At 29.5% G+C, this 14,918-nt stretch overlaps 2 protein-coding genes across 2 annotated transcripts in view; one reads left to right on the plus strand and one right to left on the minus strand.

The window, feature by feature from the left end:
• The window catches only part of LOC106680120 (ATP-dependent RNA helicase DHX8), a 25,887-nt gene extending 16,954 nt beyond the window's left edge, over positions 1-8,933 (plus strand). The window contains exons 13-21 of the mRNA XM_014419655.3: positions 886-1,134; positions 1,291-1,448; positions 4,055-4,195; positions 4,284-4,424; positions 5,795-5,947; positions 7,089-7,210; positions 7,771-7,974; positions 8,334-8,513; positions 8,604-8,933. Of these exons, the coding sequence (XP_014275141.1) occupies positions 886-1,134; positions 1,291-1,448; positions 4,055-4,195; positions 4,284-4,424; positions 5,795-5,947; positions 7,089-7,210; positions 7,771-7,974; positions 8,334-8,513; positions 8,604-8,826 (1,571 nt within the window). The 3' untranslated portion in view covers positions 8,827-8,933. The remainder of the gene's footprint in view (positions 1-885; positions 1,135-1,290; positions 1,449-4,054; positions 4,196-4,283; positions 4,425-5,794; positions 5,948-7,088; positions 7,211-7,770; positions 7,975-8,333; positions 8,514-8,603) is intronic.
• A 3,519-nt stretch (positions 8,934-12,452) lies between these two features.
• LOC106681732 (transmembrane protein 135) overlaps positions 12,453-14,918 on the minus strand; it is a 17,497-nt gene continuing 15,031 nt past the window's right edge. The window contains exon 9 of the mRNA XM_014422240.2: positions 12,453-14,342. Coding sequence (XP_014277726.1) covers positions 14,285-14,342 — 58 coding nt within the window. The 3' untranslated portion in view covers positions 12,453-14,284. The remainder of the gene's footprint in view (positions 14,343-14,918) is intronic.

Here is a 14,918-nt window from a genome sequence, read left to right on the forward strand (position 1 = left end):
GTTTTTATGATATTTGAATCTGCTCAACATACCGCCATCTTGGTTTTGTATCACGAAGTTATTATAAACAATGAAACTTGGTTAGCTTGCTTTTTGGATAAACAAAACAAATGAATATTAAAATGATACATAAAATAAAACATATTAATACCCTTTATACATCAAAATATACTATTTACTCAAAAAGAGCATATTACAATATATATATGAGGAGAAGATGATTGGGGTGCGGTCAGAAGACAAATAAGTAAAAACTTATTTATTTGTGCCTAATGTTTTGGCCTAAATCTCAAGCCTTCATCAGGGCTAAGAACAAATAAGAAGATAACAACCATAATGAATAAGAGGAATTACTGAATGATTAGAAAATAAGAAAACAACTAATATTGTAAGGTTCAAAATGAAAACTATTCAAAATAAAGTGATGAAAAAAGTTCAAAATTAAACTCATGTAGGCGCTAATAAATATGTTATTACTTATTTTTGTTCTTACTCACTACACCCCCAATCATCTTCTCATATATTTTTCTTTTAACTTTTATTTTTTGAAGGGAGAAAAATTAGGTATCTTACTTATTTCCTAAATATTCAGAAGATAATATAAAATCAAATATAGAGAAAAAAGTTCTTTCTTTTGTTGTTTTTTTATATCGCCCGTAATTTTTGTTTTATGAATATTCTTCAACAGATATTTTGAATCCATTCACACTCAATTTTTCTTCTGTTTTGACTTTACTATCATGTTTGTTATCCACAAATCTGTGAGAAGCTGTTATTGATAATTTTTGAAAAAAAATCTAGTTACCTCCTTTTTCTCCTTTAGTCATCTCATACATACGTAATAGGAAAGTTATATTTTATGATCATATTTCAATAAAATTTTAGGACTTCTAAAGCAAGCTGTTCAAAAAAGATCCGAATTAAAGCTCATCGTTACATCAGCTACCTTAGATGCCGTTAAATTCTCACAGTATTTCTTCGAAGCACCTATATTCACCATTCCTGGCCGTACGTTCCCTGTTGAAGTGCTGTACACAAAGGAACCTGAGACAGATTACTTAGACGCATCGCTTATTACCGTAATGCAAATTCATCTAAGGGAACCTCCTGGAGATATTTTGTTATTTCTTACAGGTATGTTTTTATATTTTCTTATGCATTTCAATAATATAAATTATTCATTTTAGTCTCTTGTAAATTATTTGGGCTATAAAATCATAAATTCTAATTGTTCTTGAATTATAACTTAGTATTCTCTCGGCATTTCACTATCTCCTTTTTGATCAATAGGTCAGGAAGAGATCGATACAGCCTGTGAAATATTGTATGAGAGAATGAAATCACTTGGTCCCGATGTCCCAGAGCTTATTATTCTACCTGTTTATTCTGCACTTCCTAGCGAAATGCAAACTCGAATATTTGAAGCAGCTCCACCTGGCTCAAGAAAGGTTTGAAAATTTGATTATTTTTTTTAGATTGGTAATTAATCAGTTTTAATGTCAATTATTCAGTCATTTCTTATGGAATATCAGTTTGAGTAATTACTCCAAATGAAATTTGAATTAAGTTTAGAATAGTTCAAGCACAACTTTACTTTTCTTACCTTATTATTAAAAACAATATATATATAAAAAATTACTAAGATTTTGTTTGACTCAATCTCAAGAAACTTTTTAGATTTGCTAAATGATCATTAATTAATGAAATGATGTATATATTGTAATATCCTCTTTTTTAATAAATAGTTGATATTTATAGATAAATGATTTTAATTACGTTTTTATTTTATATATATTGTTTATTTGTTGTTTTAAATCAAAATGCAAGCTAACCAGTTTTCATTATCTAAAATAAAGACGCTTTTCAAAACAAGAAAGATGGCGGTGCGTGTCCTTCTGAAGTGTTCATTGGGTTGTTGGTGTTTGATAACATGGAATGAAATTTGTCAACTTTTGTTGCTCTTATGCAGTAATTATGGAAAAGGAATAATCAAAGAAGAAATGGAAGAAAGTGAAATTATCTATAGACTAATTTCATAGCAAATAAAACAGAGCGATTGTACTACAATCGATTATTTTTTGGATCGACCAGGGAAAGTTGAAGATGGAGGAGAGGAAACAGTGACTCTTGGTTTTGCGAGCTGGGTGAGAAGACGTCCGTTCAGCTAGAGAGGGGAAAGAAAAAAAAAACCATTGTAGGGAGTTGGATATAGCATCATCGAGAAGAGATCAACAATTATCAGGGGAAGCTGTGTAATTGGTTAGTCTTGTTTCTAAGTAGAATTTATTGTGTTTGTAAAATGTCCAGAAATTAAGTTAGTCTTATTAGTAGTAAAGTGTCGTCAGTTCTGATTGCCAGGTAACCCGCCCTGAGAAAAGTCTCTTATGTTATAAAATTATATTATCTGTTGAGTATTGAAGTTTTTAATTTGAACCCAAGCTATCTCCTGTATATTTGAAACAAGTTTAAAAACGATTAAAATTCTTTTTATTTTATTTTAAATAATTTTTGATTATTACAATATATTTAAATATTAATTGTTGTATCGAAATGTATAAAAAAAATATTTATTAAGGTCCAATATCGACCGACTATATTGGTTATGACAATATGTTGATTGGAAATATTTCTATTTGTAGAACTGGATAATGGCCAGAAGAGTCAGAAACGTTGTTCAGGTGTAAAAGAGGAATATATAAGTGAAAATTAATTTCCTGAAAATGAGTATAATAAAGAAATAATTAATTCTCTAATATTATATAATGACTGAAAAACAAAACACCCGACATTGGATAAATCAATAAAAATGAAAGTCATTCACAGTAGGTGTAAGAATAGCGCTTGCCAATATGCGCATATCGAACTAAAAATAGATAAGTCTCCGAATATCTTCCGAGATAGCCACTGTCATCCAAATAGTGAAGAGCTGGCGACAATTTGGAGGGTGAGTACCGCTCGTAATTATCTACCCCAAAGACTCGGAGGCTAATCAATGGCGGGGGAAAGCACCAGGAACCAACACAAATCTGCTACCTCAGAAAATTCTCCGTGTACTCCAAAACAATAGCAGAAGGGAATCGAGGATCTGCTTGGTGGGTGAAGGTATACAAATTAACACAGATTTAGTACCTCAAAAAAACATGGAGTGGACTGTCTAGGAGTCCTCATCAACATGTCTCGATGTTTAATAGCTCTTCATTCTGTACTGCTCTTGGAACATACTGGACCCTGCATTTTAAACCCCTTAAATTTACCTTTTTCGAAATTTTCTGTAGGGTCAAATAGGATTTTTAGTCTAAATTTACAGGACATTTCTTTCAGGTTTTCTTTTTCAAATCCACCAGCGGTTCTGGTTTGTTCATGTAAGGAGTGTACCTTATAATTTTTCTGTGAAGATCTGCAAACAAAGAACTTTTAGTAATGCATAAAGCTTAAAAAGGTGAACTACAGGATTCGATGTTTTATAAAGATAACTGCAGTCCTGATCCAATCAAATTTCTGTCATAGATGCCCTGCCTCAAAACTGTTTGCCCCTAATGTACAAGCGAGGCCTGCAGATTTCATAAAAAAATCCATGGACTGTCTAAAATATCCGCTTGTGTATTTTTCCAGCTGTTAGGTCTCAGAATAGGTTTATGAATGACTGAGGCTTATTGCTTAACTTTCACTTCAGTTGTGTATGTTGAATAGACTTTCTTAATAATATTATATTGTTTACACAAAAATGTTTTCCTATTATCGTTTAAACTTAAAAGTGTATTTGGGTGAAGAAGGAAAGATATCTAATGTGAGATTTCTCACGAGGGTATACTAGTTAATTATAAAAACATGAAAAAAACAAATCGAGACAAGCAGTTGCTTCTTATAAAGCCCTTCGTTCAAATTCACAAAGTCTATGTACAGCCTGTTTTTCCTCATCTATACCCAAAGGACAGGTAGCATCTTTGAAAAAATCCATTTCTTATGATATGATATGATATAAGGAAAATAAAATCATTTATAGATTTTGTTAAAAAAAAATTAATCTCAAATATTTTGTCCATTTTTTTTTTAGGTTGTGATTGCAACAAATATTGCCGAAACATCTCTCACAATTCATGGAATCTTTTATGTCGTCGATCCAGGATTTGTTAAACAGAAAGTGTACAACTCAAAGACTGGGATGGACTCTCTCGTCGTTACACCTATTTCACAGGTTTGTAATAATAAATTAATATAATATATATATATTATAAAGTAGATTTTAAAAATATTATTGATTTTTATCTTTTATAAATTATTAGGCTCAGGCAAAGCAAAGAGCAGGTAGAGCTGGCAGAACAGGACCAGGGAAATGTTACCGGTTGTACACTGAACGTGCCTATAGAGACGAAATGTTACCTACTCCCGTACCTGAAATTCAGAGAACTAATTTGGCTACAACTGTAAGTTATTTGTACAGATTGATACATGCAGTTATAATTTATTTTATGAGTTGAAATATAGCAGAACCCCCTGCTTAACCAGAAGTAGTGCTGAGAAAACAGCAAGTTCAATAAGATAAAACAAAATATATAAAAAATTTTTACTAATATTAAAAACTTAAAAGTTTGTTTGTTCACTTATATTAAATCTAAAAAAAATTTTTTTTTTTTTTATTATTTTAAATTGAACTACATTTTTGGGAAAATATCCACTCTTAATTACTAACAGTTTCTCCTGAAATACTATGAATATTTCAAATCATTTAAAAAATTTTCCTCTCAAAGTGGTTCAAATTTTTCATTCAAAATAAATATTTTCTCTTCTAAAATTTGTTATATCAAAGCTTTTAAAAACATATCAAGTCTCGTATGAGTTATCCCCTAATTAGTTGGGTTCTCTTCAATTTTCACAAATTTATTTATGATATTAATAAATATATCCATATAAAAAAGGGGGAAAAAAAAACTAGCGCAGTAAAAAGATAAGATCAAACTTAGAAAAAGAAAAGAAATACATATATACAAAACAATCTTGTTTAAATTAGATACAAAAGTAACGAAACAAAATTGAAATAAAAGAAGTTACAATAACATAATATTCATTAAAGATTTAAAAAACAATGAATATCTCTAATTACAATGTTTCCTCTCGTGATTCTAATTCTGTTTGGTAATTGAAATTAAAATGTTCTCGGTAAATACCCTAGTTTTTCTTCATTATTCTTGATTTCTTTGAAAACCTAGGGCAAGCACTTTGGTCGTAGGTCCTTAAGTGAATATTCTGTGTTCCCTGAAGTCCGGAACAGGAAATATCATTTCAGTAGAAAATATTTTTTAAACAAAAAAAACACGACAGAAGGAACGTCTATCTCGTTCAATGGATACAAGGCTACTAGCTCATATATACATGCATGAGTCGGGCATACAAAATTAAAATCCTCCTGACTTGCTAATATTATGATTCTATTTTAACAATAAAAATAGTTCTCATTATTTAATTAAATTTACAGTATGCTAAAAAAATAGCTCTTATTTTAGGTATAATTTAACTAATTTACAATAAAATAAAAAATAAAGATAACGTAGTGGCTTTATTAATATTTTGTTATTGTTTATAATGTTGGATTGGGGCATTGCGCTCTCTTAAATCACATGTACCTCGACAGCTTTTTGGAGAATTACTTTCACCTCATGATAATCTAGAACAAAAAGTCTTCAAGAAGAAAAATATATATTGAAAACTGAAAAATGGACTTGGCTAATTTCAGAATGCAAAGCCTTAATTAATGATTCGTTCCTACATGTAATAAATTATTATTTTTTTTATTTAGGTGCTACAACTGAAAACGATGGGTATTAATGACCTGCTTCATTTTGATTTTATGGACGCTCCACCAGTCGAAAGTTTAATTATGGCTCTTGAACAACTTCACAGTCTCAGTGCTCTCGACGATGAAGGACTACTTACAAGGCTTGGAAGAAGGGTATGTATTTATTGAGCCCACATACGCAATAAGGAACCAATGTGACATGTTTTATTTATTATATTGATAATTTTCATTCTTCTCAAGGTCTATCTATATCTAATATGGATTTAGAGAAAAATTCATCTCAAGTTTTTGTTGAAAAAATATCAATATAGTTTATAAAAAAACAATTTCATTTACATGTTAGTGGATTCAACTGTTATTTCCTTACATCCTGATATCATCCTATTTTCAAATCATTTATGAAAATATTATTGTTCTTATTTATAGAAAAAAAGAAATTGGTATTTTAACAAAGGTCGTAACAATCTGAAACTGATTGACTACTTTTTCAAGTTAAGTTTCTTTTTGTTGTACGAGTCTGTAAGATCTTTCTGTCAGGAAGTCTAAATCTAAACCCACAGTCAGTTTCTTACTACTTAGGTGTGATTACATTGAATTATACAAGGTGCTTTAGCGTTAAGTGCCCTAACAGAAAATATCAATTAAGGATCTCAAAACAAGAAAAACATTTTCTATGAAAGTATTTCCACTAACGCTTTGTTTAGGAGATATTCACATCTAAAGATTTTCATTCTTATTAATAAGTTAGGTGTATAAATAAATAAATTAATTTGTGTTTCAAATACTTTATAATTGAATTGTAAACGATTACCTTGAGTATTATTTCATTAATATTAAAACTTTTAATTATAATCAATTTAACTCTATTGCACCTAGCTGTCATAACAAGTATTGTTATGAAAAGAAATGAGTTTAAATTATTGTTATGATAGCTAGGTGTAATAATAAAGTTAAATTGATTATAATTAAAAGTTTGATATTAATGAAGTAGTGACAAAATAGGTAATTAGCCTTAATCTAAGGATAGCATATTGATAAATTTATATAATTCCCTAATGGTTTATTATCGCACCGGGGAATTTTTACTGAAACTAGTGACCTGGGCAGAATACCCTGCAAAAAGTTTTTTTAAATATTTTATTTGAGTGTAAATTGGTATTTGAGGACGGCCGAAGTGGTCAAAATTTGAGACTTCAATTTGGATACATTTGATTTCATTTAAGAAAGAATACTCAAGTTTTGTTGTTATTATTTCTTTATTTATTCATAAATTTGTATTGTAATATTGTTACAGATGGCAGAATTTCCTCTAGAACCTAATTTATCGAAAATGTTGATTATGTCAGTTCATCTCCAATGCTCAGATGAGATACTTACTGTTGTATCAATGCTGTCTGTTCAAAATGTATTTTATAGGTAAGGCTCAGTTTTACTTTAAATTTTTCAGTATTAAATTACTTAATAGAAAAAACATAATTGTAGCAGTCTTAGGACTTGTCTACAAAAGTAAAACTTCAAGAACTAAAATAATGCATTAAAATTTTATTAATAATGATAATGCGTTCCATCTTATAGCTTAGGGCAGAAAATATTAGTTCCATAATAATAATAATAATAATAATTAGATTAGAACAGTCATTTCCTAAATCAATTATAGCAGGAAAATGTTTATGTTGTGATAGAAGAGTATGAGAGTTCACTCAAATGGACAGACACTGCTGGGATTACTAATCTCTGACTCTGCTATTAATATAAAAATTTTCCTGCAAAGATTTCTCGTGTGCCCCCCCCCACCACTTCCATTTCATCTCGCATTACGAAATCACTTTTAATTCCAAATAAGTTTTTTTTTCTCGAGTTTACAATGTCGGTATGGAAGTTTCACTTAAAATAAAAAAATGTAACAGCTTAATTGTATTTTATGTTATATGTATTTTTTAAATTATATTATTATGATAAATTATATGACTTTCTAGGCCTAAAGATAAACAAGCGCTTGCCGATCAGAAGAAGGCAAAATTCAATCAAGCTGAAGGTGATCATCTCACGCTGTTGGCCGTTTACAATTCATGGAAAAATAATAAATTCAGCAATGCGTGGTGTTATGAAAATTTTGTTCAAATAAGGACCCTGAAGAGAGCACAAGATGTCAGGAAACAGCTGTTGGGGATAATGGATCGGTGAGTAAAATTTAAATATTACTTATAATTATTTTTATATCAGTGGCGCATGTATGTACTGGCTGTTTCATATTCCTTGCTAACCCTTCCTTGCCAAAGTAACTCTTTAATTTTAGAAAAACAAAAATTGTTTTAGAATTAAATTTCCAATTGTTTAAGATTCTGTCATCATGTCACCATATGAGTCTCTTCAACCAGCTGAGAAGACTTAAATGCCGGTTGAATGAGCTTTGAAACATTGATAACAGATTCTTACTGTTGTTTTATGTTATATGCCTATATGCTTAGAATTGTTTATTAGTACTTATTATATAGTTTGTTTTTATTTCTACAATATACTAAATGAATGCTAATTACAGGCACAAATTAGATGTTGTATCCGCTGGTAAAAACACAGTCCGTGTTCAAAAAGCTGTATGCTCTGGTTTCTTCAGAAATGCTGCAAAGAAAGATCCTCAAGAAGGTTACAGGACGTTAGTAGACAGTCAAGTAGTTTATATTCACCCAAGCAGTGCTCTTTTTAACCGACAACCTGAATGGTAAATAACTCTTGTAAATATTTATAATTAGGTTAAATTTGTAAGTTACCTAAGAAAACATGTTTGATCGATTATTGTTTCATGTTTCAGGGTCATTTACCATGAACTAGTTCAAACAACAAAAGAGTACATGAGAGAGGTTACGACCATCGATCCGAAATGGCTAGTCGAATTCGCACCTGCTTTCTTCAAGTTTTCTGATCCTACCAAACTCAGTAAATTTAAGAAGAATCAAAGGCTTGAACCTCTGTACAATAAGTATGAAGAGCCAAACGCTTGGAGAATATCAAGAGTTCGACGAAGAAGAAATTAAAGAAAATATTACTGTATATTGTGTATATATTTTAATTTTATTTTAAACATTATGTAAATTAAACTGTATAAAATGTATTTATTAAATTCAATTTTTTTTTCATTAAATATTCTTTTTTATTCATATTGTTCTTTAAATATTTTCCTTGAAGCGATAGCAGACAGATCTGTAAAGCAGATTGACAAAAATTATAATATAGTCTTCTAAAGGGTTAATCTCAAAATCACAGTGGGTGAGACTGGTTTTCCAGACCTTATATATATTAAATATAACCTAATATATTAAATTAAGGACCAGTTTTATTACTAAAACTCAAATTTCAAAGGAATGATTAATCGCTTATGCATAGTTCTTGTTACGAGTATCACTTATGGATACCCTTTAACTCTTAGACAGAACATCTGAAATGATTCTAATTTGTTTCAATTATGTTGCTCTGATAGGGTCATGGTTTACTGACTGTACACTTGGTTCATCAGCATATTGTTAGGGTAAATTGGGATATCAGCTGTACAAACCATATAGAATGAGACCTAGGATATTACCTTGAGAAAAACCGGCAGACTGAGAAAAGAGGGAAGAGTAGGTAAAAACTAAAACGACCTTTTTTGTTTTTATAGTTTCCAAATATAAAAATATAATATACTTCAGATAATAAAAATATGGCATCACGATCTTATGCAGATACTATATAAAATAATAATTAATGAAAAAAGTGTAGGGTTTGAAGTGGAATGGGCAGTAAAAATAAAGCTCTTGTATTCTGTGGACTATGGAAGTGCTATTTCTTAATTCAAATTTAAATCACTTATATATTGCTGAGAAAAGCATATCACTTACACTGTTCAATTCAAAAATGAACCTGAAACACTATTCAGAGAGAAAAAATTTACTTTGTTTTTTATTCTCTAAACCTCTTTATTTATCAAATATATACAAATACAAATTATATGGTACATAATATAATATAATACATTTTTACAATTTGTCTTGTTTTGCCTTACAGCATTATAAGATTAACAAAGAAACATGGTCCGCTGAAGGCGGTTTTTACATTTGTGGCTTGATAGGTGGGGGCTTACAAAGAATGGGAGGGACCATTCCGGCTGTGTTTTGTTTTTTTCATTAGTGCCCTTTTAAAAATAGATTAAGAATAGCTTTTACGATGGTTTATATCATTAATGGTATTGGATGGTTGCCTGTTTCTACTCTCATGATTCCTTCTCTTCCATTGCCGGAGATCCGCTTCTTGAATATTCTACTCACAATTGATGAGGATTTTCAATAAGTAGAAAAAATAAATTTAACTCAGAAAAAAGAGTCTTTTGCATCTTAGTCCTTCTCTTCACAGAGAGTGCTGAAGTGGGTAAGCCTTTTCTATCAGCCACTAGATGGAGCTAATTATGCTTGCTTTATTAGATACTTTCGTTTTTAGAATGGAACATTACTACTTAAATTTTTCAAAAAAATCAACACATCATTATAGAGATATCTTGTATTAATTATCACTTTGTAATTTTTTTCGACATACCAAGGGTGTACCTAGGATCAATACTAGGAGGGCAAGCTATAGTCATCAGGTTGTGACATTTCAGCATGGAAAACAAAATTTAATAATATATAAATAAGTCTTCATTTATAATAGCATTATTTACATTTATATTTACATCTACTGTTTCTTTATATACATGGTTTATATCATTAATGGTATTGGATGGTTGCCTGTTTAAATAATTATAGTAGTGCTTTATTAGTATAACAATTATTTGCTTAAAAAACAATTGGGAGGGGAGGGGTAGGTGCCCCCCTCTGGGAACATCCATGCTTCATAACAGATATTTATTTTTTATTTCTGCAAATGGTCTTTAGATTTTTTCGGACTTAAGAGTTACCATAGCTAAGTGAAAATATCTAGATTAACAAATTATAGTTATCCATTAAAGTATACAACATTAAATTCAATATTGCTTTTACTCTATACTTTTGTTAATTAGTCTTAATATGAAACAGTTAGTTGTTAACCTATAAAAAACTGTTAGTGAAAGGCGTTAGAAACTTTATTAAGCTATTTATTAAATATTATAAAGCATATTTTTGTTTAAGTTGATAAAACTTATGATTCAGAATGTGGGTTATTTTAACAAAATAAAGATGACAACAATAATGAAATTTAAAATTTCTTTATTAAACATGCAATTTATTTTTAATTAACCATACAAGTAAGGGAAAAATAATATGTATACATTTTTTCATGACTAGTTTGGACTAGAATTAGTTGGAGCATAAAAAATTTTTTCCTTAACTGGGGAGCCCAACCTATTTGTATAAAGGGCCAAGGGTTTTCCACATTGTGGCATACCGCAACCCAGAGTTCCCCGCATTGAGGCATGCCACAACTTTTCCTTTCATTGTCTCTATACCTTCCTGTCTTCACTATAATTAGTTCTATAAGATAGGAATTTGTCATCTTCATCAAACATGCATCTAAATAAGAAAATGAAAGGAATATGGTCCGGGTGCGGTCAAGAAAAACTCAAATAGTAGAAATATACTAATTTAATGAGCCAACGTTTCGCCCCACGTTGCAGGGCTTCTTCAGGGCTATTTTGACGGCAGTCAAAACTAAAATGACCCCAAGAAAAACTCAAATAGTAGAGATATACTAATTTAATGAGCCAACGTTTCGCCCCACGTTGCAGGGCTTCTTCAGGGCTATTTTGACGGCAGTCAAAACTAAAATGATTTATTATTACTTTGATTTTAGTTTTGACTACCGTCAAAATAGCCCTGAAGAAGCCCTGCAACGTGGGGCGAAACGTTGGCTCATTAAATTAGTATATCTCTACTATTTGAGTCTCCCTTGACCGCACCCGGACCATATTCCTTTCATCTTCACACACGGTCAATCAATAATCTTCCAGTATGCATCTAAATAATTCTTTGATCCTAAAATGAGAATTGTTTTTTCAATAACAAAGTTAAAAATAAAAACATACTGGTCAGCTGTGTGCCTTAGGTTGGGCACCCCTGCTTCATTAAGTGATACTACAAATAAGTATACATAAAACGAAATAATTAATATTTTATAGAAACATATTTGCTTTTAATTACCATATTTTTTTTCATCCATTGATTTCTTAGAGCAAGTTTTGATTTGTTTTTAAAAGTTTTGAGGATTACACCAATGAAACGTAAACAATCAATCATGCATTGATGTATTAAAGTGGATCCTATTTATATTTCATTCCAAGCTTGATTTCAATTAGATTCCTTATTAATAAGATATATTATGCACATTCTTTTTTTATTTAAGACAAGATAAAATATAGGTAGCTCATTTTATTTTTAAATGTATTTGAAAGTATATTATCAAAAATATAGTACAATTAAATGTCCTTTCTAGAGTACTTCAGTATTCTAGGAAAATAAGTTTAAAAAACAGTATTAAAATATCTATAAGATCAATGCAGCATTGAATACATGGTACAAAAAAAAAAGGAGTAATACCTTCTCTCAAGAAATACCTGTGAATCAATAATATTTTATAGAACAAAATATGTATACTTATGTGGTTTAATTGTTTTTATAATTGAATTAATATGACTTATTTATATTACAAAACATAATTGAGATATTTATTGTTTATTGATTTGAAATTTGTTTACAAAATGATGAATGTTACAATTCTTTTGTCTACCAGTGTAGAACTTATACATATATTAGCAAGTGGATTATTGTAGGGATTTGATTTATTATTTAAAAACATACAGTACTTGTTTCTATATGTTTGTACACTTTATTGACTTAGTAAATATTAAATAACTAGTCTTAAATGAAACTAGAAGATACAGACATAGAAGAAACATATAAACCGCATAATGATTTACATAAATTCTTTAAATTGGTATCGTAGGATAGTCACCCATTTCAGTGTATAAAAAGTTTTAATTGGCTATGGTTGGTGCAAGTAATTTTTTATTCTTGGCACAATCTTACCCAACCGAGTAGCATAGAGGTCTGTTCCAATAATCCCTTCTTACTGTACTAAGCATGGACAGCACAGGTTTTGGGAGGTAAAAACTTTTCCGACACATGCTTCAGGCAGTCAAAAGTGGTTGTTTTGACAGACCTCAAATCACTCCTTTTACTCCTTCCTAATTGTCATCGATTCAGTTGTGGCACATTCTAATGCCTCTTAGTTTGTAGCAAGAACACTCCTTGTTAATTCTCACTCATATTTTTAAATAAAAATTATCTCTCAATAATTAACAATTAAAAAAATGTTTAAATAATTTTATTATAAAAAAATTACATAATTTTTTTTTAAAACCAAATGAGAAAGTTGTTATTTAAAAGGAGTTGTAATTTAAATCCAGAGATAATAGTTGAGGTAGTAGGTAAATAAAAATCTATTGGGTACTTAAAAGTCATAAAATAAAAACTTCAAACTTAAAACTGTGAATTCTTAATAACAATTATGAAAGTTTTATAGATGGTATTAGAGGAGTATAATAAGTTTTGATAGTTTTTACCAATATACACACTTATTAGCAGTATCCTCTGTTGGCATTTTAAACGCCACATGGCACAATCTCATCTTATTTTACAATATTATTCATGAATAATATCCTATACAGCTTTGTGTAAGTTATTTGTATAACGAAAAAATCATAAAATAATACATCATTATCAGTTACTTTGTTTGATACAATTGTATTATATTGACTATAGATGAGCATTTTATCCTAACCAACTATATGGTTTTATTAATCTTTATTGAGATAAAATTTTGTGTATTCTTAAATCTAACATATAAATTATTGTTATTTATAATTTCATTTTCATTAGAAAATTTATATATTTTTATAAAAAATACTTATTATATAAATAGTAAATATTTATATATTATATTTGAATATGGTCTACGTACATGGTTGAAATATCGTTAAAATATACAAAATTAAAACAATATAATTTAAAATTATAAAATATGTTCAAAACAAAATTATTTCATTAAGAACAATGTTTTGGTATTATTGTTATGCAATGTTAATTATTAACTGATTGATATTATAGATAATATAATCTAATGAGCTAATTTTTATCTAATAACTTGTATCAGAGTTGGGCAAAAATTTGCTATAGTTAAAATTGTCATGGATACAATATTTGTTTATTAATGGTTCATTCATGAATAGGGTGGTATCGATGACAATTTTAGCTGTGGTTTCATCCATAGCTAATTTTTATCTGATAACTTGTGTGCAGTATCACAGAAACATAGTTTTTGTATAAACCTTAACAAACATTTTCCTTATTTGAAAACCTAATTTAAGAGCATAATACAGCTTACTGAAGATTTTCATCGCATTATGTTGTCTCTAAAGCTAATTGAGGTATCGCAGTTGTGAATTCATCAGTTCATGTAATTTTCTCTTCTCGAGTTTTATCTTTATTATCATAATATTCTTGAAACAATATAATGTTTATTTATTGCATCAATTAAAATTCTTGATCTAAAACATAAAAAAATAAACTAAAATCTGCAGTAATTAAGTAACTAATTTAAACATCATCCATGGTATATATATTATAAATAATGTGTATAACACATGTGCAGTTCCACAGTCCTATATGATTATTTCCCTTAGAAATTATTTAGCCAGCACAAGGACGTACTCATAATGAAAACTAGGGGGGAAAGTCATCTGGTTTTGACATTTCAGCACGGAAAAGGCAAATGAAACTAAAATTTTAAGAAAATTATATATAATTATAGCAGTGCTGTACCAGTTATTGCAATCATTTGCTTGAAAAAAAATTAATTTTTATTAAATTGATACTTTTTCACTTCTGTGGAGGGTGGGAGGGCAGCTGCCCCTTGTGGGTATACCCATGGACCCATCATTTCAAAATGTCACAAAAAATAAATGTTTTTTGACGTGACAACGGCTTATAAATTAGATTGCAGGGAGTCATGTAGGCAAAAGTGTAGCGTAACGGAAATAGAATGGGCGTGGGTTAGTAGTATAGTAGTGGGGGTAATTGAGGTTATAGATACTGGAAGTCATGTAGGCAAAAGTGTAGCGTAA

Source organism: Halyomorpha halys, unplaced genomic scaffold, assembly GCF_000696795.3.
Source record: "Halyomorpha halys isolate HHAL.00 unplaced genomic scaffold, Hhal_1.1 Scaffold2.1, whole genome shotgun sequence".
In the NCBI taxonomy this organism is placed as follows: domain Eukaryota; kingdom Metazoa; phylum Arthropoda; class Insecta; order Hemiptera; family Pentatomidae; genus Halyomorpha; species Halyomorpha halys.